Here is a 25525-nt window from a genome sequence, read left to right on the forward strand (position 1 = left end):
CAAAGGTGACGCGTAAAAACGCCGCGATATCGACATCGGCAATTGTCCGCGCTGTGGTGAACATAGCAGGATGTAGAGCAGGTGGCTGGATCGTGTCGATACCAAGGGTGGTGTCACTGTCGAATGGATGCTAGTTTTTATCGGAGGATGTTATACTGTTTTAACATTAAATAATATTATGTAATAAATATGATAAAATATGTATAATATTATATAAAATATATACACTTTTAATATTTTACTTTTATGGATATTAGTGATATTTTCAGCTGTCTTTTACTCTATGTTTATTTTCACAAATGTATTTTTTGTTGATATGTTTGGATTTACACATGTTTATATTGAGTTAAAGGCAAAAGCCAAAGAATTTGAATAAGAGCCATTAGTCATTTTTGCTTTTGTTTACTTATTTTGCATTTGTGCATTTTGTTGAATTTATTTAATTTTTACTGATAGTATTATATTTATTTATGATGTATATATGTACATATATATATATTATAAATAATTGTGTGTAATAAAAGGAATAGTTTCATACTTTTTACTGATAGTGTTATATTTATGTATAATATATATGTATATATATTTTAAATACATATAATATAATATGAATAAAATTATTAAACTATTCCTTTTATTAATGCAAATATTCCTATATTTATTTATAATATATATATTATATTTTATAAATGAATATACAAATAATAATATGGATATATTGTATATATTATAAATAAATATACAAATAATTGCGTTAATAGAAGGAATAGTTTAAATGTTTTACTGATAGTCTTATAGTTATTTATAATATATGTATTTATAATATATGTACTTAATAAATAAATAAAAATTATATAATATTAATAATATGTATAATATAATACCTATAATACATTCAGAAAAATATCAGTAAAATAATTAAACATTTTCTTTTATTCACGCCATTTTTGAGAAAAATAAATTCAACAATATGCACAAATGCAAAACAAGTAAACAAAAGCAAAAAACGACTAATGGCTCTTATTCAAATCATTTGGCTTTTGCCCTTAAAACAACATAACAATATGTAAATTCAACAATGTAAACAATGTAACCACACACACAAATATATATATATATATATATATATATATATATATATATATATATATATATATATATATATATATATATATATATATATATATATATATATATATATATATATATATATATATATATATATATATATACTTGTATAATATACTTATTTTTAAATTGTTCACAAATGTAATCAATATTTGTTTTGTGTTTTAGTCTGATTATACTTATGATTAAAAGAAAAAAAAGGCAAAATCATTCATGAAAAAAAATAAAAAATTCCAGTCGATATCAAATCGTTACAAGTACATGCAGTATCGCCCAAGCAGTTGGAGCGGAAAACTACAGAAGCGCCGCGGCAGCTGATTGGCTCGCCGCCAAGCACGTTCGGAAAATAAAGCACGAGTTGACGAGCACACCCGAGCATGCGAACGCTCCATCGGCTATGACGTCACAGCCTGCGGGGTCCATATAAACGGTGGCGGCCCGCGCCTGACCAGACAGAAGCAACAGGAAGTTTCAACGAGCAACTGGTGTTGTACTCCTACACTTTTATTTCCATTTTTGGGATATAACAATATTCTCGCTTGGAGAGAACAAAGGACCTCAGACACACGACAAGAGACGAAGATGAAATACGTAATCGGAATTGGCGGGTAAGTGATAGTAAATTTTTTTTTTTTTTTTTTAAGTTTTATTTATACATTTCAACAATCAAATAAGTACAAAAGTAGTACAAAACAGTACAAAACGAATACAAAGCAGCGCCAGGGGGTTATAAATTCAAAGTAACTAAAATAGAATGCAAAAAAACATATATATAATATAAACAAAGTGCAAAGCCATAGGCTCACTCAATTTCAGTAAACAACTCAAATTTGGAACACAGCATAATCGTCTTCACAGCTTTCTGGTTGCTAGAGGTAGAGCGTGTCTTAATGTACAATTCTAACTCTTTTTTTAAAGGCACAAAAGACAGGTCGGGTATTGAGAAACTTACATTTATGAATATAAAACTTAGCCAATAGTATAATGAGGTTGCAAAGGTCAAATTCCTCTTCAAATTTTTGTTCATATAGTGTAAAACCAAATATCACATCTTTAAAACAAAGCACAAATTTGTCATGAATATTGTCCAGGATGAAGCGACAGATGCCCTGCCATAGTGATGGAGTGCTTTCACAAGTCCAAAACAGGTGGTAAACAGTCTCTGGATGCATGTTACATTACATAAGGTGCAGGTAACATCAATGTCCTTCTTGTATCTAACCATCACAGTCTTTACAGGGTAATAACCAGGAATGATAATGTAAATACCTGTTAGGAAGGGGTTTGAACTCACAACCTACCCATCTCAGGGCGGACACTCTAACCACTAGGCCACTGAGCTGGTTAGAGTTTTTTTTATATATATACATATATTTTTTTAATATTTTTTTTATAAACTGCAACATTTACAAACCACTGAGGAACAATAATCAAAATAAGTATGGTGCCAGTTTTTCAATAAAATACTGGAAAGGATAGAAATAGTGTCTCTTTTATCCGAATATTAATCGAAGTAATAATCGACAGATTAATCGATGATCAAATGAGTTGTTAGTTGCAGCCCTAGTATTAATTACATTTGATGGATTTCATATTATTATGACTTTTTCTTAATTTACAGTGTCACTAATGGTGGCAAGACCACCTTGGCAGAGAAGTTGGCCAAGACTTTGCACAACTGCTGTGTGGTGCACCAGGATGACTTCTACAAGGTGAGTCCGAAGAGTGGATCCAGAACTAGTGTCAAGTGTGTTTCGCCTTTTTCTGCATGCACGTAAATAATGAACCTGCTCGTGCTTATCTAATTGCATCTGTTGTACTCGTCGCTATTGCTGAATCCATTCATTCTGTACTTGCCGGTAATACATGAACCACACATCCTCCTCTCACTATGGGATATCGATGTGCCTTATCTTTTAGTATTTTATCGCCAATAGCACTCACATCCTGTTTAGTACATGTTTGTTTTATTTGGTGCCTGTGCCTTGTCGTACTCTTGCATGGCAATGGGGTCTTCAAGTGTGGGGTTGCTGCAGTGTTTTATTGGTGACTGTTATTTCAGAAACCCGATCAGATAGAAGTCGGGGACGACGGCTTTAAACAATGGGATGGTAAGACTTCACTGGAGACTACCAACCCGTATTGTTAAACCACTAAACCTATGCAGTCATTTGGACAGTCCAAACAATTACCCTTATTCCACTTTTTTATGGCGTATTGTCTAATGTCGTGCTGTTTCTGCTTCTCCGTTGTTGTCCGCAGTGATCACATCTTTGGATATGGAGGCCATGACCAGCACCGTCAAAGGCTGGATGGAAAACCCAGTGAAGTTCGCTCATTCCCACGGCGTCACGTTGTCTTCTTCCTCTGATGTGGCCGACCCAGACGAGCAGACCCACATCCTCATTGTGGAGGGCTTCCTGCTCTATAACTACACGTAAGTTGCTTTTTTTTTGGAGGTATTTCGATAATGAATCATTCAGTGTTCCTACTAGAGATTATGTTTGATAAGAAATTATCGAGTTCGAGCCTACTATCGAATCCTCTTATCGAACCGATTCCTTATCGATTCTCTTATGGAGTCCAGCTAGGTTGTTGTATATGGAAAAAACCCCCACAATATTTGGTTTAACAAAAGCTCACTATTATTATATAAGAAAACAATTTAATCTAATAAATAAATAAATATTGACTGTTACCCCCCTAAAAAAATAAAAAAAATAAATATTGACTGTTGTTACCCAAAGTATATTAAGTGGGATTTTTCAGAGAAACAAATATATACAGTAACACAAAAACAACCTGTCTCTGTGATCACTATAGGTGTATAAATAATAATATAGTGTTAAATAAAATCAGTCATTTGGGCACAAAACTGAAAATAACACAGCTCTCCAAAAAGTGCACTTCTGCTGCTATTGGAACATAACTGTTTGTTATGATGCTTTGACATTTTTGCACTTTATTTCTTTATTGAAAGACAATTCTATGAAGAGAAAAGTTCTTTGCAAATGTGGATACAATGCTAAAAAAATGAAAAGTTAAAGCTAAAAAAAGAAATACACTTTGAGTTAACATTATTTCTTTATAGGGGGAAAGATGTTATGAGCTAGGGAATATAACAACTACACTACCCAGCATGCAACGGGAGTGACGAGCATGCGCGGTAGTCCCGAAAAGTGTTGTTGCATATCGTCACCCGGCAGCTAAGAATGAGGTTATAAGCACGCTGTGAAAGTAAACGTCAAGAACTCAGCCAACACGCCTCGTCTGCATTATTTATAATTAGACAGACAACACATATAAAGTGTGATTTTGTTTTGTTTACAAGGAAAGAAAAACGAAAGTTAAAAAAGGGAGATGTCGTATATGTATGTGCTGCGGTTGCTTTAAGAACGTTGCGACAGCTGCCATAAAAGAGGTGTTTTGTCAATTAGTATTCATTTTATTTTGTCAAAGGTTTATCTCACTCCAAAGTATTTAATTGTATTAAAATCTAATTGAATTAAAATCTAAAGATTAGTGCTCCTTAGACATTTTATTTGTAAAGCACTGTAATGTACAGTAAACCCTCGTTTATTGCTGATAATTTATTCTGCAAAGTAGGTAATATTAATTTCCATCGAATATTGTTTATTATTAATGTTATTATAGAGGTTTATTTGAAATAGGGACAGATACAAAAACATAGACATCTGAAACAGTTATCCAATGTATGCATCATAGTGTTTGTAGCCAAAGCTAATTTACAACACTTGTCCCCAACAACAACAACACAGATCCAACATCATTAAAATAGGAAAATAAAAAATAGAATGAGTCGATAATGATAATCGTAATAATACAAAGTGCAAACTAGATAAAAGCCAATAATAATAATAGCACAAAGTGCAGACTAGATAGCAGCTAGAGCACAACAAACCTTGTAAATACGATTAGATTTTTTTAAACCTTTTTTTAGGGCTCCCGTCAAATTTAGTCCCTGTTACCCAGAAGTGTCTGTCATGAAAATGTTAAAAATAAGTCATACTTTTTTTTTTTTGTTACCCTAAAATCTCTAGATCAACTTCAGATCTGTATGTCGATATAAAGTAAGAACAAATATTTAAGAAAATCCTGTTTTTTATGGCTAAAAAACACAAAATATGTGACATTTTTCATCAAATTTTTTTTAGGGGGAATATTTGATGTGAAGTAATTGGAGCCTTAAATGGGCCAATAATTCATAACATTGATTTTCAGTATAAAAAAAAAATATTCCACAAAAATTCTGTGGGATCCAAAGGGCCCCACTCATAAAAATGTCAAATGCGTCTTTTTTTTTTTTTTTTCTTTAAAAAAATAAATACTGTACTTTCAACGCCTAAATTCAACTTCAGATTTATCCATTGATTATATTTAAAAAAATATATATATATATATATTATTTTTTGTCATACACCATTATTGTCAAAGAAAACATAGTTTTTTTTTAATGGAAAACACACAAAATATGCAATAGTTTCCCCAAAAAAATATTTCAAAGTGTACTATTTGATGTGAAGTAATTGCAGTCTTTAATAGGTCAATAATTCATAACCGTGTCAATTTTGATTAAATATTTTTTGAGCAATGTCTTTTTAAAGTAAACAACTTTATATGGCAGCTTCGTGTTATTAGTCGACATTGCAATTTTTTTCTCGTTACTTTTCACCTGTAAATGTTGTTTTAATTTTTTATGTTTATTTTGTAATAGTATTTTTTGAGTGTGGGCCATTAAAAAAAATTAGCTGCTGGATTTGGGCCAAAAATTTGCTTTTTTACTATATAAATACTATATTTCAACTTGTAATGTAATAGTGTTTGTTTACTGATCAGCAGGAAGTACCAAGCCTTTGTTAGGGTTAAGGCATTTATTAAAGGAAGGATTTAATAAAACATAATGGTATTTAGTGTATTTTTTTCCTCATGGTGCGAGAGAAAAGTAGGTGTCTATTTGAGGTGTGGTGTTATTAGATCAGGGATGTCAAACTGGTTTTCATTGAGGGCCACATGGCAGTTATGGCTGCCATCAGAGGGCCGCTTGCAACGGCCAATAATGTATGAGTTTGCCTCTGGATTTCATTATTAATTATATACATTAATTTAAGTAGACCAGACCTGGGCATTCTGCGGCCCGCGGGCCACATCCGGCCCTTTGTGCGTCCCTGTCCGGCCCGCGTGAGGCCAATTATAAATTACAAAATAAATTTTAAAAAGTATCTATGTCGAGTGTGCAATACAACGGTGCTGCTTTTGTTTTGAAAATCGTTATTTGTATTACTTCCGTGTAGACGTATGCGTGTGCGTGATTGTGAGTGAATGTGAACAGCTGCAATAACAAATTACAAAATAAAGTTGAAAAAACATCTATGTCGTGCGCGCAATACAACTGTGCTGCTTTTATTTTGAAAAGTATTATTTATGGGCGTGTGTCCGTGTGTAACCTGCGAGTGAAGGTGCACATGCAGCGACAAGTGATGCACGCTTTACACCCGAGACGCTAAAAAGAGAAAAGTTGATGAAGAATGGCGTGTTTTCAACAAGACATGGACTGCAGAGCAACGTTCCCTCTAAGGTGCGTGCCTGCGCAATTGCGCACTGCTCAAACGTCCTCTGCGCGCAGCAAATATATGCCGCGCACCAAATCAAATCCCATCTGAATTCTAAACAAAATAAACATATTTATTCTATGTAATTTTGCAATGCAACTTTGAGTGACAGTGACAACAAGCGGCCCTAACGGTGTTCGTCAACACCGTTCAATTGAACACCGTTCAATTATTGTAACGTCTATCGAGATGCTTCGAGGACAGGAATTATATCCATCACTTTATTGAGCAAAACTGTTTATATTGGGCCATAACCACACCAAAAACATGAGTAAAACACTTCTATCTGGAAAAACTAGTCATTTTCTGCCGTACAAACCAACTTGTCATCTGTCACCAACACGCATAGCACTAAACCACTGGTGCGTTTATGGCCACACAAAAAGTCGGACAACTCAAACACCACACAAAGTTACACTATGACTCCTCAGTCATACGTGTGCTTATTTTACTGTCATTTATTATTCATGTTAATTTATTTATATTAGTCATGGAATGCTGTTACACACACTATGTTGAAGTATTACTATTATTATTATTATTATTATTATTAATATTATTTATCTTACGGTATTTATCAAAAATAATATTGAGCAAAATTTAATTGAAATATTGTCGATGTGGCCCTCCAGCAGTGCTCAGGTTGCTCATGCGGCCCCCGGTAAAAATCAATTGCACACCCCTGAAGTAGACTGTTGATTTTACAATAAAAACTTAAACATTTTACTGTAAAATAGTGTTTTAAAAAAAAATTATTTTACAGTACATGGAAAATGGTACCACTGTTTTCTGGGGAGGGGTTTTACAAAAAAAAGCTGGCAGCTTAGTTGCCAGAATTTTTGTGTTTTGGTTTTTACAACATTTTATTAATGGAAAAATGGTAAAAGTTCCTTTTTTTTATTCTGGCGTAAAAACAAATGTATGGTTTTTCCATTTACAGTAATACACCGTTAAAAACAAGATTTTACAGTAGAAATATGGTAGCTCAGTCAAAAGAATTTTAACGCAAAAATGTTTTTGTTTTTTTCAATTTATAGTAAAATGCTGTAAAGAACAACGTAACATGTATTGTCATTTTTATTAATTTGATGTGTAGTTTGCTGTAAAATCACAAGTCAAGCAGATATTTAAGTATTTATTTTTATTTACAGGCATGTGATTTTTCCGTCTAAAGTCGGAATTCCGTCTTTTTTAATCTCGGGGGAAAAAAAAAAAGATCTCCCGTTTTTCCGTTTTTTTTCCCGACCCTAAATCAAGATTCGAGACGTAGTTTATATTACGCCGTAGTTGATTGGTCGATATGTTCCTTGTGACCAATCAGGACATCTGTTATGAATGATGACGTTAATAACGTCATCATTCATAATGGTTTTTACCGCCATTTTCCATATGTAAACGATGTCGGTTCTCGAGAGAAAGGACGCTTTACGAGTAAAAGAAATTGATAAACATGTCAAAAATAAGTTCCGATGGGACTGGATGGAAAGGGAAATCACTGATACTGTTGGGAAGAAGGAAGTTACGACTTTGTTCGGTGATTTTATTCGGAAAATCGCTCGTCCCGGAAAGGTTTTGTGCACGTGGTGTCATGATAATATTGACTATGGATCACGAGGTTTCAAGGCTTTGGAAGTACATGCGAAACGCCAAAAACATATGAAACAACTTGAAGCAAGGAAAACAAACTTTTCACTAGCTGGTACTTTTGGATGTCAACCGAAAGTGACATGGAGAGGAAAGATCCACCCACAACCCACTTCAGTTGCAGACAGGGTTGTTAATAATGAGGTAAGCTAAAAAATATTTGCTTGCGAAATACGCATGTTTGTTTTAAATATTAACCAATTATTGCTTTTCGAAATATAAATGGGTTTTTCTAAAAATAAAAAGCCACGTGAAAATATAATATGAAATGACAGAAATTCAAAGAGTCGCATTATTGACTCCAGTTAACAATTTATTTGAAATACATTTGCATATAATACTATTTTGTAATATTAAGTTCTTATTTAGTCTCTTGAAACTATTGTCAGTGGTGTAACAATCTTGAAGGTAAATATTTTCACACTTGTTTCATGCAATATGTCAGTGTCCTCACATTATTATTATTTCCTATTTTCAAATATGAGTAAACAATACTAAACATGTTTAATTATTTTCATAAATTTATATCCTATTTTGTCTTTGTTGATTTTAGCATGTTAAATTGGTGAAAAACCAGGAGCTTCGGGGGGCGTTGCCCTCCTTGTCCCCCCTGGACCTGGCTGGGGGCCTTCGTCCCCCAGACCCCCGGAAATTTTTTCAGTCTTTTTCATTGTGGTCAAATCACATGCCTGTATTTAGACAAAACATGTTTGGAAAGTATAATAATATACTGTTATATTCGTTGCAATGTTGGATATTATTGAAGTTGAAAAGGTATGCAATTTCAAGCAGTACATATATATTTGTTTCTGTCAAAATGACAAAAATCCATTCCATTTAGTGAGAAAATATTAGTACTTTATTGACACACATAATTTCCAGGTGTTTGTGGGCCAGATAAAATCATCATCATCATTTTTATTTATCTCCTTCATTGATGTGCATCTTTGATAGACAATTATAACACAATTATTCAGTTACACAGCAATGCCTGAGAAGGAGCAGGATGAAGAAAAATCTTATATTTTCCTGCCCCCTTCACATAATACATAGTCTTACTTAATGATATGTGAACCAACAATTACATCCAAATATAACGAAAACAAAACAAAAAAAACACAAGTGCAAAACTTCATGAAGTACAAACCGAACAAAAAAACAAAAGAAGTAATATACACCTCACAGGATGATACAAAACAAATACAAAACCAGGCAAAAAACAAGTAAATTAATAAATATAAAGCAAAATGTAAACACTTATGGCTGTCCATATGATTTTATTGTTCTGTCTTTATATATTTTTTTCAATTGGAATATATTTTTACAATCTTTTATCTCATTATAAAGAGAATTCCATAGTGTAACCCCCACCACTGATATACACATTTGTTTGAAAGTTGTCCTTGAATACTGATGTTGGAAATGACCTTTTCTTCTATGCTCTTCATTCTCACAAGTGATGACAAACATTTTTTGTAAATTTGCTGGTAATGTTTTGCTTTTAGCCTTAAACATGACACATAATGTCTGTAACTTTACTAGCTCCTGTCATTTCAATAAACCTGAATTAATGAATAATATGTTAGTGTGTTCTAAGTAATCTAATTTATGAATAATCCTTATAGCTCTTTTCTGTAGTTGATACAATGCCTTTATGTTACTCTTATATGTGTTCCCCCACAAAATGATGTTGACACCTGTGTATTAGATGAAGTATACAATACTGGACAGACATTATTTGGGAATATAATTAGAAAAGCAGTGTCACGAGGCTGTTGAAGGGTGTAAGCTTGTGTAGAAAACGGGTGTGTCATCCTCCGAGTGTCACATGCTTGTTTGACGTCAGCACTACATTGCTGTACGCTGCAGTTGGAGATAACAAATTCTACTGAAAGGGGCCCCTGGTGCCTTTTTTAATATGAATGGCAAGATAAAGAGCGCACGTGGCTTTGAATACGTCAAATGTCTCTTAACACGTTTTTTACACATCTCTAGACCGCTGCTGGAGGTGTTTGACAAGTGCTATTACATCAGCATCCCCTATGAAGAGTGCAAGAGGAGGAGGAGGTGAGAAGATGACTTGTTTACCTCTCATGTGTTCCCGTGTGTGACCAACGTTGGCGTTCGCAGCACGAGACAATACACCGTCCCCGACCCCCCCGGCATGTTTGACGGCCACGTCTGGCCAATGTACCTCAAGCACCGCGGTGAGATGGAGGACAGCGGCCTGCACATTGGTAAACACTACTAGGACACCTTGGTCTCATTGGGTCGCCGCAATGGCTAATTTTTCTTTCACGTGTATCACATCACAGAGTACCTGGATGGATTAAAATCTAAAGAAGACATCCACAACCGCGTTCATGAAGACATTCAGAACAAGCTTCTTAATCGCTTATAGGTGAGAACACAACCATATATTTACAGAAGTGGGAGAATTAGCCCTAAAGGCTGTTGATTACTACTCTAAATGCCCTAATTAGGGGTGTCTGATCAAATCCTAATATTGGTTGGTATCAGCAAACAAACGCTCCTTTATTTATTTATTTATATGTATGTATGTATGTATGTATGAGTGTTTCCCATAAACTGCCAAGATACCTGTGGCGGTGGGGGCGTGGCTATGGGCGTGGTCACCATGACATAATCGAGTAATTTGCATAATTTACTACAATGATATGATTTTTTCTAAAAAGGCTCAAAAAATGTATACTTATTAATAATAACAGTTTTGTTTTAAACGGACATCCATCCATCCATTTTACAATATAATTACAACACTTTATGTACATATTTATATACAGATTTGAACAATAAGTTATTCACTGAAATATATTTATTAATTGTGGTTCTTACAAAAAATATATCTTATAAAATATAAAAGCTAAAATGTCTCTTAAAGCTCTGCCCCTTTAATTAGTGCATATTAAATAATTTAACTTTAGCCTACTACTACAAGCATATTATTTACCAGCAACATAAAGTGAAACAGAGGCAGAGGTGTCCTACCACAGTCAGTAACAAATAAACAGAAAACAGTAGTGGTGGTAGATAGACGCAGAGCTTCATCAAACATCTGATCCACTGAACAAAGAGCTCCAAAAATCTTGAACTTTAGACTGCCATCAGTTTTACTCCCTACACTTAACCATGTGTTTCCTACTGCCTGCAGACTTTGCACCCTTTGTTATATACACATGTTGTGTTTCTAATAGAAATACATTTAATAAAGTCAAATACAAATAAGGCAACAAGAGAAGTATCCTACACTTCTCTTTTGTAAAGTAAATCTGAACAGCCGATATGGGCATCTACATCAACTATATGATTTGCCTGAGAAGCTGGAGAGGACCAAAAAAAAAAAAAAAATTTTTTTTTTTTTTTTTTTTTAAATTTGAATTTTTTTTATTTTTTTTTTAATTTAAATTTTTATCTATTTTTTTTTTTTTTAATTTAATTTTTTAAATGTATTTATTTTTTTAAATTTAAAAAAAAAAAAAAAATTTTTTTTGTGGCGGACGTAATTCTTTCGTGGCGGGCCGCCACAAATAAATGAATGTGTGGGAAACACTGATGTATGTATGTGGGCCACAGCTAGTGCTAGTCTGCTTTAGTACGCCACACTATCTTGATTACACGCTGACTTTGTGTTTGTTTTCTTGCAGCATGAAGATGCACTCCTCTGCATGCATGTAAATACTTCCAGCCATTCTTTTTTTATATGGCATTTTTTAATAATATTTTTTTGTAAATAGAGTGAATCAATTTTAACTTATTCAGTTTTTGTTCCAGCTTCATTACTTTATACACCCTGAAATATTTACAGCTGGCTTTCTTCCAACAATAAAGACATGTATTTATGTTTGAAAGCAACTTCAAGCTTTTGTTCCATCTTTGTAGTCTTTATGGCTTTTTCCATATGGTTTTCTACACCACAATTCTTCTTCGGGACTTTTTTCCAAGTTCCAAACAAATTTTGATTTTCCTGGAAATTCAAACAGATCAGCCTATTCGGGAATCGCAGGCTTTCCCTTGACATAATTCCCAGAATTCCATGTTTTCCGGGAACTTTTTCCCCATTCAAAATGAATTTGCCATTTTTCAAACTATCATTTTTCCAGGTATTCCCAGAAATCACGTTTTTCACCCTTTTTTTCTGTCGACTACTCCTTCCACTTTTTTCAACCGTTCCACCGTCAAAACATTCCTCTTAATCAGGACAAAAAAAACAAGGTTGTTTTTTGAACTGTAAAAATTCCAGGAATTTCATAATACCATTTCTCAATTCGAAATGTTACTACTTCAACATTTCTTGACCCATTTGAAAATGTCCAACACAACTCATTCAGAACATTGACATTTTTTAGCATTTAAAAAAAAAAAAAAATCCTGCTTTTCCCCAAAATTTCCAGGAAGTTCCCATTGAAATGAATGGGACATTTTTCCAAGTTGCACAATTCCCACATTTTTCAACCTATTCAAAGCATTCCAACATCAACACATTCCACTCATCCTGGACATTCAAACTAACACTTTCCCAAGTTCCAAACCAAATTCCAATTTTCCTGGAAATTGAAAAATTTAGACTATTAGCACCATGTCTGCAACATATGAGCTGCGAGGCACGTGCAGACCTTGACCTTCGTTGATAACAATAATAATAATTAGAGATGTCCGATATCGGTCTGCCGATAAATGCGTTAAAATGTAATATCGGAAATTATCGGTATCGTTTTAATTATCAGTATCGTTTTTTTAATTTTTTTAATTTTTTTATTTTTTTTATTAAATCCACATAAAAAACACAAGATACACTTACAATTAGTGCACCAACCCAAAAAACCTCCCTCCCCCATTTACACTCATTCACAAAAAAGGGTTGTTTCTTTCTGTTATTAATATTCTGCTTCCTACATTATATATCAATATATATCAATACAGTCTGCAAGGGATACAGTCCGTAAGCACACATGATTGTGCGTGCTGCTGCTCCACTAATAGTACTAACCTTTAACAGTTAATTTTACAAATTTTCATTAATTACTAGTTTCTATGTAACTGTTTTTATATTGTTTTACTTTCGTTTTTATTCAAGAAAATGTTTTTCATTTATTTATCTTATTTTATTTGATTCATTTTTTTAAAAAGTACCTTATCTTCACCATACCTGGTTGTCCAAATTAGGCATAATAATGTGTAGAGATGTCCGATAATATTGGCCTGCCGATATTATCGGCCGATATATGCGTTAAAATGTAATATCGGAAATTATCGGTATCGTTTTTTTTATTATCGGTATCTGTTTTTATTTATTTATTTTTTTTATTAAATCCACATAAAAAACCCAAGATACACTTACAATTAGTGCACCAAGCCAAAAAACCTCCCTCCCCCATTTACACTCATTCACACAAAAGGGTTGTTTCTTTCTGTTATTAATATTCTGCTTCCTACATTATATATCAATATATATCAATACAGTCTGCAAGGGATACAGTCCGTAAGCACACATGATTGTGCGTGCTGCTGGTCCACTAATAGTACTAACGTTTAACAGTTAATTTTACAAATTTTCATTAATTACTAGTTTCTATGTAACTGTTTTTATATTGTTGTACTTTCTTTTTTATTCAAGAAAATGTTTTTAATTTATTTCTTATTTTACTAATTTTTTAAAAAAGTACCTTATCTTCACCATACCTGGTTGTCCAAATTAGGCATAATGTGTTAATTCCACGACTGCATATATCGGTTGATATCGGTATCGGTTGATATCGGTATCGGTAATTAAAGAGTTGGACAATATCGGCTATCGGCAAAAAGCCATTACCGGACATCCCTAATGTGTTAAAGGCCTACTGAAAGCCACTACTAGTGACCACGCAGTCTGATAGTTTATATATCAATGATGAAATCTTAACATTGCAACACATGCCAATACGGCCGGGTTAACTTATAAAGTGACATAGTCAGAGTAACGGAAGTTATGGCACCCCGTAGAATCCTATACAAAAAGCTCTGTTTTCATTTCATAATTCCACAGTATTCTGGGCATCTTTTGCAATTTGTTTAATGAACAATGAAGGCTGCAAAGAAGACAGTTGTAGGTGGGATCGGTGTATTAGCAGTGGACTACAGCAACACAACCAGGAGGACTTTGTTGGAGCGCTAGCCGTGCTAGCCGCGCTAGCCGCGCTAGCCGCCGACCTCACCTTGACTTCCTACGTCTCCGGGCTGCCAAACGCATCGGGTGAAGTCCTTCGTCCTTCTGTCGATCGCTGGAACGCAGGTGAGCACGGGTGTTGATGAGCAGATGAGGGCTGGCTGGCGTAGGTGGAGAGCTAATGTTTTTAGCATAGCTCTGTGCGGTCCGGTTGCTAAGTTAGCTTCAATGGCGTCGTTAGCACAGCATTGTTAACCTTCGCCAGCCTGGAAAGCATTAACCGTGTATTTACATGTCCACGGTTTAATAGTATTGTTGATTTTCTATCTATCCTTCCAGTCAGGGGTTTATTTTTTTCTTTCTATATGCAGTTAAAGCACGATGCTATCACGTTAGCTCGTAGCTAAAGCATTTCGCCGATGTATTGTCGTGGAGATAAAAGGCACTGAATGTCCATTTTGCGTTCTCGACTCTCATTTTCAAGAGGATATAGTATCCCAGGTGGTTTAAACTACAAATCCGTGATCCACAATAGAAAAAGGAGAGAGTGTGGAATCCAATGAGCCAGCTTGTACCTAAGTTACGGTCAGAGCGAAAAAAGATACGTCCATCACTGCCTCTCAAGTCCTTCACTGTAACGTTCCTCATCTACGAATCTTTCATCCTGGCTCAAATTAATGAGGTAATCATCACTTTGTCGGTCCGAATCTCTCTCGCTCCATTGTAAACAACGGGGAATTGTGAGGAATACTAGCTCCTGTGACGTCACGCTACTTCCGCTACAGGCAAGGCTTTTTTTTATCAGCGAGCAAAAGTTGCGAACTTTATCGTCGATTTTCTCTACTAAATCCTTTCAGCAAAAATATGGCAATATCGCGAAATGATCAAGTATGACACATAGAATGGATCTGCTATTCCCGTTTAAATAAAATAAAAAAATCATTTCAGTAGGCCTTTAAGGCTGGGGATGTCAATTTACATCTACGCTACCCCCAAAATAATAGTTGCTTTGTAAATGTGCTTATATTAGCAACACTCCTGTTATTCAAAATATCTACATATATGTTTGTATACATACATTTGTGTGTGTGTGTATGTGTATATATATATATATATATATATATATATATATATATATATATATATATATATATATATATATATATATATATATATATATATATATATATATATATATATATATATATATATACACACATGCGCATTTATGTGTGTGTGTATATTAAAGTTATAGTACCAATGATTGTCACACACACACTAGGTGTGGTGAAATTATTCTCTGCATTTGACCCATCACCCTTGATCACCCCCTGGGAGGTGAGGGGAGCAGTGAGCAGCATGCGTGTGTGTATACTGTATATATTTATGTATGAATAAAAACGCAGCAGGAAAGTTGCTATTATATGCAGGTTTACAATTGAACTAGTTTACAAAATATAATACGTGTGTGTGTGTGTGTGTGTGTGTGTGTGTGTGTGTGTGTGTGTGTGTGTGTGTGTGTGTGTGTGTGTGTGTGTGTGTGTGTGTGTGTGTGTGTGTGTGTGTGTGTGTGTGTGTGTGTGTGTGTGTGTGTGTGTGTGTGTGTGTACAGGACTGTCTCAGAAAATTAGAATATTGTGATAAAGTTCTTTATTTTCTGTAATGCAATTTAAAAAAAAAATAAATAAATAAATAAAAATGTCATACATTGTTGTTGGCCATGATTAAATTTTCCAGCCAAAAACCAGCAGTAACTAACTGGTGTACTGACCATGGCATTACTGTCCTCCATTGGCCTGCCAACTCCCCTGACCTGAACCCCATAGAGAATTTGTGGAGTATGCCATAATCAGCAATATTACAATCATAAAAAGCTTGCAATATTTCAGTTGATTGTAATGAATACAGAATGTATGACTTTTTTTTTTTATTGCATTACAGAAAATACAGAACTTTATCACAATTTTGTCATTTTCTGAGACAGTCCTGTGTGTGTGTGTGTGTGTGTGTGTGTGTGTGTGTGTGTGTGTGTGTGTGTGTGTGTGTGTGTGTGTATATATATATATATATATATATATATATATATATATATATATATATATGTATATATATATGTATATGTATGTATATATATTTCATTTTTTTTGGAAAACGAAAAAAATTATATATTTTTTAATTTTGTAAAAGTTTGTAAAAGCCATCTCCGTGGAACCAGAAAGAAAATAATAATATACATATATATACTATATATACTATATATATATATATATATATATATATATATATATATATATATATATATATATATATATATATATATATATATATATATAATTTTTTTTTATGTCTGGTTGCACGGAGATGGCTTTTACAAACTTTTACAAAATTAAAAAAGATATACATTTTTTTGTTTTCCAAAAAAAAAAATATATATTTATATATATATATCTATATATCTATCTATATATATATATATATATATATATATATGTATATGTATATATGTATATATATATACACACACACACACGTATTATATTTTGTAAACTAGTTCAATTGTAAGCCTGCATATATTAGCAAATTTCCTGCTGCGTTTTTATTTATACATATACATAAATATATACACACACACACACACAAAAATACACGTTTGTGTGTGTATATTTATATATATGTATACACTACTGTTCAAAAGTTTGGGGTCACATGGAAATGTCCTTATTTTTGAAGGAAAAGCACTGTACTTTTCAATGAAGATAACTTTAAACTAGTCTTAACTTTAAAGAAATACACTCTATACATTGCTAATGTGGTAAATGACTATTCTAGCTGCAAATGTCTGGTTTTTGGTGCAATATCTACATAGGTGTATAGAGGCCCATTTCCAGCAACTATCACTCCAGTGTTCTAATGGTACAATGTGTTTGCTCATTGGCTCAGAAGGCTAATTGATGATTAGAAAACCCTTGTGCAATCATGTTCACACATCTGAAAACACTTTAGCTCGTTACAGAAGCTACAAAACTGACCTTCCTTTGAGCAGATTGAGTTTCTGGAGCATCACATTTGTGGGGTCAATTAAAAGCTCAAAATGGCCAGAAAAAGAGAACTTTCATCTGAAACTCCACAGTCTATTCTTGTTCTTAGAAATTAAGGCTGTTCCACAAAATTGTTTGGGTGACCCCAAACATTCGAACGGTAGTGTATATATCATTTTTTTAAATTTCTGGTTGCATGGAGATGACTTTTACAAACTTACAAAAATACATAATTTTTGGTTTTCCAAAAAAAAAATATATATATACATATACACACACACACGTATTATATTTTGTAAACTAGTTCAATTGTAAACCTGCATATATTAGCAACTTTCCTGCTGCGTTTTTATTTATACATATACATAAATATATACACACACATAAATACATATTTGTGTGTATATATATATATATATCTCTACGAAAGACAATTCTGTTTGACTACTCGATTAGAAAATTTCCAATACAAAGAATGATTGCATAATGACAACAGAATAAAGAAATAAGTAATAGAAAGGATGAGTTTTACAAATGTCAGTTATTTATATCAGTGGTCCCCAACCACCGGGCCGTGGATCGATTGGTACCGGGCCGTACATAAAATAAAAAAAATTATTGTATTTTTTATTTATTTTTATTAAATCAACATAAAAAACAGAAGATACACTTACAATTAGTGCACCAAGCCAAAAAACCTCCCTCCCCCATTTACACTCATTCACACAAAAGGGTTGTTTCTTTGTTATTAATATTCTGCTTCCTACATTATATATCAATATATACCAGGGGTCACCAACCTTTTTGAAACCAAGGGCTACTTCTTGGGTACTGATTAATGCGAAGGGCTACCAGTTTGATACACACTTAAATAAATTGCCAGAAATAGCCAATTTGCTCAATTTACCTTTAACTCTATGTTATTATTAATAATTAAGGCAAGGCAAGGCAAGGCAACTTTATTTGTATAGCGCTTTTCATACACAAGGCAGACTCAAAGTGCTTCACAGACAACAAAGTGAAATGAAAGAAAATAAAAGCAAAATTAAAATGCAGACAATAAAAATAAAAACAGTGCAGACGTTAAAAGTTAAAAGATTAAAAGATTTAGCTGAAAGCTAAGGTGAACATAAAAGTCTTCAGTCTAGTTTTAAAAGTAGTGAGAGTTGGGGAGAGTCTGACATCTTCAGGAAGTTTATTCCAGCTATGTGTTGCATAGTGACTGAATGATGATCTCCCTTGATTTGAGTTTACTCTTGGAACCGCTAACAGATTGGTCTCAGAAGATCTTAGTGATCTAGAGGGCGTATATAGTGGGAGCATTAATGATATTTATCTTTGTGGAAACACTGATCATCTTAATGATTTCTCACAATAAATATATATAGAAACAGATAAATATCAATATGCAACACTTTATTTTTATATTTTCTCTAAGTGCACATTTTTCAAATTGAACATTTTCAAATGATCACTTCTAAGACAGTCTTGTGAAATCACAATATCCCATTTTAACTAGCTAGCCACTAACATTTTTTAACAAATCATGAATTACTTTGCACCACGTTTGTACAAATAATAACTCAATAATAACTAGAAAAATAATTTATGGAACATCATTAGTAATTTTTCCTGATTAAGATTAATTTTAGAATTTTGATGACATGTTTTAAATAGGTTAAAATCCAATCTGCACTTTGTTAGAATATATAACAAATTGGACCAAGCTATATTTCTAACAAAGACAAATCATTATTTCTTCTAGATTTTCCAGAACAAACATTTTAAAAGAAATTCAAAAGACTTTGAAATAAGATTTGAATTTGATTTTACAGATTTTCTAGATTTACCAGAATAATTTTTTTGAATTTGAATCATAATACATTTTAAAGAAATATTTCACAAATATTCTTCGTCGAAAAAACAGAAGCTAAAATGAAGAATTAAATTAAAATTTATTTATTATTCTTTACAATAAAAAAAATAAATCTACTTGAACATTGATTTAAATTGTCAGGAAGGAAGAGGAAGAATTTAAAAGGTAAAAAGGTATATGTGTTTAAAAATCCTAAAATAATTTTTAAGGTTGTATTTTTTCTCTAAAATTGTCTTTCTGAAAGTTATAAGAAGCAAAGTAATAAAATTAATGAATTTATTTAAACAAGTGAAGACCAAGTCTTTAAAATATTTTCTTGGATTTTCAAATTCTATTTGAGTTTTGTCTCTCTTAGAATTAAAAATGTCGAGCAAAGCGAGACCAGCTTGCTAGTAAATAAATACAATTTAAAAAATAGAGGCAGCTCACTGGTAAGTGCTGCTATTTGAGCTATTTTTAGAACAGGCCAGCGGGCTACTCATCTGGTCCTTACGGGCTACCTGGTGCCCGCGGGCACCGCGTTGGTGACCCCTGATATATATCAATACAGTCTGCAAGGGATACAGTCCGTAAGCACACATGATTGTATTTTTTTATGACAAAAAAAATAAAATACCATCTCCCCCCCCGACCCCGGTCCGTGGGACTAATTTTCAAGCGTTGACCGGTCCGCAGTTACAAAAAGGTCAGGGACCACTCACTCATTTATATGACCTGTGTCTACTGGCATCTGACATAAATGCTCCAAACATGTCTGGCCTCACCTACGTGTCATTTCTGCGTGTTTATTGTCCACGCTGATTTCCGTAAGGGTTCTTCCTGACATCAGCTGTGGCTTTGTGTCGTCGACCACGTCTTTGGGACGCGGCGTGACGGTCTAGCAGGTGGATGCGCTTGCAAAAGGCGCTGGCTTGACTCCCCGGTGCTAAAAGTGACAGCGGTGTGAGTGAGAGGAACCTGCGGACCAGCACATGCTCGCGCTCAAATCCACTTATCACGTACACGCCAACGCCGCGTCGCGGTCCCGAAGGTTTGACCGGGCCTCGTCTGAATGTTGATCATCGGGAGAAATCCTCTCCGGGCATTTTCCCGGACTGACTTCAAAGTCAGTATGAGAGCTGTTGCACCAGGTGGATTGACATGAATCACGGCTGCAACATGTCAACTGAAACAGAGGAGAGGGTAATCCAACTTCTTCAAGAAGGTAAGTCACCACACAATGTTGCAGAAGATGTTGGTTGTTCACTCAAATCTGCTTCCTATCTGCAGATGGTCATGAGGGCGTGGCGCCATGTTTATATTTAGATGACCTACCACTGTCGCGCTCACCACCGGGTGTGCCCACTGGCCGCCTTATTAGGTACACCTGCATCACCCACACAGAGCTGTATGACAATTAGAGGCAGTGGATCGATCCAAATAATGATAGTGTTGATACAAGGGTGGTATCAGTATTGGATCCGTTCCCTTCTTGTTTGTTTTGTCAGAAAACTTTCTGTCTCCAGTTCTCCCTGGTTCCTCGTCTTTTGTGAGCTGGTTCCTGGTTCCTGCTTGCTGTCTCCTGGTTCCTGGTTTGTGCTTTTTTCTTTATTTTATGGACATTAAATCATGTTTTCCTGCACCCATCCTGCCTTCTCTGCATCCTGGGGTTCGTCACCAGGATAATAACCAATAACCAATCTGGCGCCCTAGGCAAGATTTTAGGTGGCGCCCCCCCACATCGGCAGTGAAGTGTATATACTCACAAGAAACCGAATAGCTTTGTCTTTGACCTTTTTTTTTACTTAAAGAAAGCAAATTAACAATCAGAATAGTTAACAAGATAAAAAAAAATATGGATAAATAAATGAATACCAAAAATGAATATATGAAATACAATATTTTTTACATACACAAACACAAAATAAAACGTGTCAACAAGTTGCATAAAATAAATTAAAAATACAATATAAATTAAAGCTGCAAGCAGCATTGGACGGGTCCTCATTTTGGCAGGTGCTAGTCCTAGGTGTCCCAATACTTTTGTCCAGTGGTAGTCCTGAGTGAGACCTACATAGAGGTTTTTGTTTCGTGTCTCTACGATATTGGTACTGGGAGTTAGAGGAAGTTGTGTCTGAGTTCACATTGTCATTATAGGGTATTGTGTGTAGAATTTTGAGGACAAAGAAGGAATAATTGCATTTTCGTTGTCATTTTTGGCACCGGAGCAACTTTAGTGCTGCGGGTCTTTGAAGGCTCGTAAAATCAAAACGGTAGCACGTATCAAAAATCCGTACAGACAGTTTAATCAGAAGGGTTCAATCTCTCTCTTGTAGCAGTTTGAAGCCGAAACGACAAACGCGCTCAGAGGAGATAACGTTTGATGTTTGGTGACCGGGTGTAACAAAAATGTTGTTTTGAAGGAGGAATAGCAAACTTCCTGTTGATTTTTGCTGAAGGATGTCAATCAATGAAATGTAGGTCGAGACAAGACCTATATAGAGGTATTTGTTTCATGTCTCTAAGACGTTCCTACCGGAAGTTACAAGCAGTTTTGTCTGAGTTTTCCTCTGAGGAGCAGTTTTTTCTCTGTTTTTTTCAAAAATTATGTAGAGCACAATTTTGAATTTTGGGGTTCGGTTTTTTTTTTAGATCTTAAATTCCACCAGTCCCGATGTGTGTGAGAAGTTTGGTGAGTTTTGAAGTATTTTAAGGGGGTCAAATTAGAGGTCAAGGACGTAAAAAGCAGTGTTTTTAGTAAATTTTTGTCTAAAATGGGAAATTGCCAACTTCCTGTTGGTTTTTGCCCGAGGATGTGAAATTATGAATTGTAGGTCTAAATGAGACCTACATACTGGTTTTTGTTTCATGTCTCTACAACTTTCCTAGTGGGAGTTAGAGTCAGTTCTCTTCCTAGGGGGACGGTAGAGCGCAATTGTGATTTTTGGGGTTTGGTTTTTTGACTATGTGGTCTGGACTTCTTTTCGAATGTGTGTAAAAATTTGGTGAGTTTTGAAGCATGTTAAGGGGGACAAAGTAGTGCGCAACGGTGCGGAAGAATAATAATAAAACCTTACAAAAACAATAGGTTCCTTTTGTACCCTGTACAAAGGACTCCCTGAGGGAGTCCTTTGTACAGGGTACAGGGCGGACCCTAATAAGGCACTGCACAAAACAAGATATCAAACCAGTATGACTTTAACAACTATATCACAAAAAAAGGGGATCCTACAGAGTTCTCTATTTGTGCTTTCTAATATTGCATTAACTAGAATGACTTACAAATGACTGTACACCAGGGAGTACTGTAATTACCTAACGTTACATTATTATTTTCCATAACAATTTAGCCCCCTCCACAATATTAACCCGACGTTAAAACAGAACTAGCTATTTATTGATTAGCAATTGCCGAATCATGTAGCATTAGCTTAATGCTAAAAAGACAGGTTACTATCACATTCTGTAACAGACAAATAATTTCATGTAGGCTAACGTTGCCTATACCTGCTACCTCTGTCTTTTTCTCGTTTCTCCTCTTCTTTTCTCTTTTCTCTTCCCTGGTCACCTGACAGTTTTGGCCGTTTTGACATCTTGTGGTGACGTCCAAATAGAGTCATGATACGGGAAGGGAGGGGGCGCACCGTGCCGGGGGAGGGGCATCGTAATGTTCTAACAAATAATATTTCTATTAAATAGGCTTTACTTTGCATTTTAATTAACGTGGGATTATTTTATGTATTTAGAAATAATAGTACCAACTTTTTTTTTTCCCTCCAACATTTGTGGCACTGGCGTGGCGCCCCCTGATGGACGGCGCCCTTAGCATTTGCCTATACGGCCTATGCCACGGGCCGGCCCTGTTCGTCACCAACAACTTGTGACACCCGCAAAATATAGTCGGTAAAATACAAATGTTAAAAAAAGTAACTTACAACCCAAAGCTGACACTTTTTATATACATTGTCTGTTTATGGCATTAAAAAATATATCCCACGCATATTTGGACTTGAAATTTGGTATCAAATGTTCAGCTTTTTTCTTATTACATTACTTCTTTTTGCTCTTTTCTTACATTGTTACATTGTTTTTTTTTTTACAACAACCTGTGACCAAATCTGAGCTGCGGACCACAAATGGCCCCTTGGCTGCACTTTGGACACTTCCGGTTTACAAAATCAGGTTTGGTGTTTTTTTTAGCTGTACACTTTTTGCTTTTGCTTACCTATTCTCAGAGCTCAAACAACTGTAAGTGATAAAAGGAGAATAATTGTTTTATATTCATATTAATTAATATGATTATTTTGTATATTATTGATGAATTGTTATTATTGTCATAATAATATAATATTATCTCTTGTCTTTTATTAAAATTATAATCATTAACAACAAACAATGGCAAAAGTAGAAAAAGTACTCAAAAATAAATAAATATATATATATATATATATATATATATATATATATATATATATATATATATATATATATATATATATATATATATATATATATATATATATACACACACACACACACACACACACACACACACACATGTACCGTATATGCCTGTGATGAGGTTGCAACTAGAGATGTCCGATATCGGTCTGCCGATATTATCGGCCGATAAATGCGTTAAAATGTAATATCGAAAATTATCGGTATCGGTTTTTTTATTATCAGTATCGTTTTTTTTTGTTTTTTTGTTTTTTTTTTATTAAATCCACATAAAAAACACAAGATACACTTACAATTAGTGCACCAAGCCAAAAAACCTCCCTCCCCCATTTACACTCATTCACACAAAAGGGTTGTTTCTTTCTGTTATTAATATTCTGCTTCCTACATTATATATCAATATATATCAATACAGTCTGCAAGGGATACAGTCCGTAAGCACACATGATTGTGCGTGCTGCTGCTCCACTAATAGTACTAACCTTTAACAGTTAATTTTACAAATTTTCATTAATTACTAGTTTCTATGTAACTGTTTTTATATTGTTTTACTTTCTTTTTTATTCAAGAAAATGTTTTTAATTTATTTATCTTATTTTATTTGATTCATTTTAAAAAAAAAAAAAGTACCTTATCTTCACCATACCTGGTTGTCCAAATTAGGCATAATAATGTGTTAATTCCACCACTGTATATATCGGTTGATATCGGTATCGGTTGATATTGGTATCGGTAATTAAAGAGTTGGACAATATCGGCATATCGGGTATCGGCAAAAAGCCATTATCGGACATCCCTAGTTGCAACTTGTCCAGGGTGTATCCCACCTTAACCAGAATGCAGCTGGGATAGGCTCCAGCACCCCCCGCAACCCCGAACGGGACATGCGGTAGGAAATTGATGGATGTATGTACAGTATGTACACAAACACATATACATATACATGTATATATATATGTATATACATTTTTATTTATAAATACATAATTATTTATACTTTTTAAAAAAAATAAAATAAAACATAGATTTATTTAATAATAAATAACTACAATAAGAATAATAGATACATTTGAAAAAAATCACCAAATTATTCATTGTAAAAAAAAATTAAACTATTGCAAGTATTGGTATCGTCTGGTCCAGTTTTTACTTGATATCGTATCAAAACCAAAATGTGTACAATAACCTGCATGTAATAATAATCCTTTCACATAAATAATAATGCTCCGATTCATTTCACAATAACTTTATTATTGCGTTTGCGGTTTGTAAAACTGCTGTTTTTTCCAGGTGTCCCTAATGTTATGACCGTGAGCTTTTACTGCCACCTTGTGGTTGAAGAAAAAGCCTCAAGTTTGATGTAGTTCATGCACGTGTAGAAATCTTTCTTCCGGTGGCTAACAACCAAAATAAAAATAAAAAAACGTGTGCATTTTTGTTAGTTGCTGTGGTAGAATCAAGTTTAATATTGCAGTCCTTTTATTTTGCAGCTTACTTTGAGCTGAACAGGAAGTGAATGTGTGCATGTTTTCATGCTGGGTTTTTTTACACAACGGTCATGATAATGACGATGTTAATAATATGACAACACATGTCGACATAAACG

The 25525-nt window shown here is 34.1% G+C and overlaps 1 protein-coding gene across 1 annotated transcript; it reads left to right on the forward strand.

The window, feature by feature from the left end:
• Positions 1–1524: 1524 nt before the first annotated feature.
• mibp (muscle-specific beta 1 integrin binding protein) lies at positions 1525–12275 on the forward strand. Its single transcript, XM_062027741.1, has 8 exons — positions 1525–1736; positions 2750–2840; positions 3191–3239; positions 3391–3565; positions 10398–10469; positions 10533–10639; positions 10718–10803; positions 12068–12275. Exons 1-7 carry the CDS (start codon positions 1711–1713, stop codon positions 10801–10803), a joined length of 606 nt encoding a protein of 201 aa, XP_061883725.1. The 5' UTR covers positions 1525–1710; the 3' UTR covers positions 12068–12275.
• Positions 12276–25525: the final 13250 nt, after the last annotated feature.

Source organism: Entelurus aequoreus, linkage group LG19, assembly GCF_033978785.1.
Source record: "Entelurus aequoreus isolate RoL-2023_Sb linkage group LG19, RoL_Eaeq_v1.1, whole genome shotgun sequence".
Classification (NCBI taxonomy): domain Eukaryota; kingdom Metazoa; phylum Chordata; class Actinopteri; order Syngnathiformes; family Syngnathidae; genus Entelurus; species Entelurus aequoreus.

Excerpts from the sequence above, each read along its gene's own strand:
- mibp (XM_062027741.1), top strand. The coding sequence starts at position 1,711 with ATGAAATACGTAATCGGAATTGGCGG. Across the intron at positions 1,737-2,749 it reads TACGTAATCGGAATTGGCGG|TGTCACTAATGGTGGCAAGA; the intron begins GTAAGTGATAGT and ends CTTAATTTACAG. Across the intron at positions 10,470-10,532 it reads GAGTGCAAGAGGAGGAGGAG|CACGAGACAATACACCGTCC; the intron begins GTGAGAAGATGA and ends TGGCGTTCGCAG.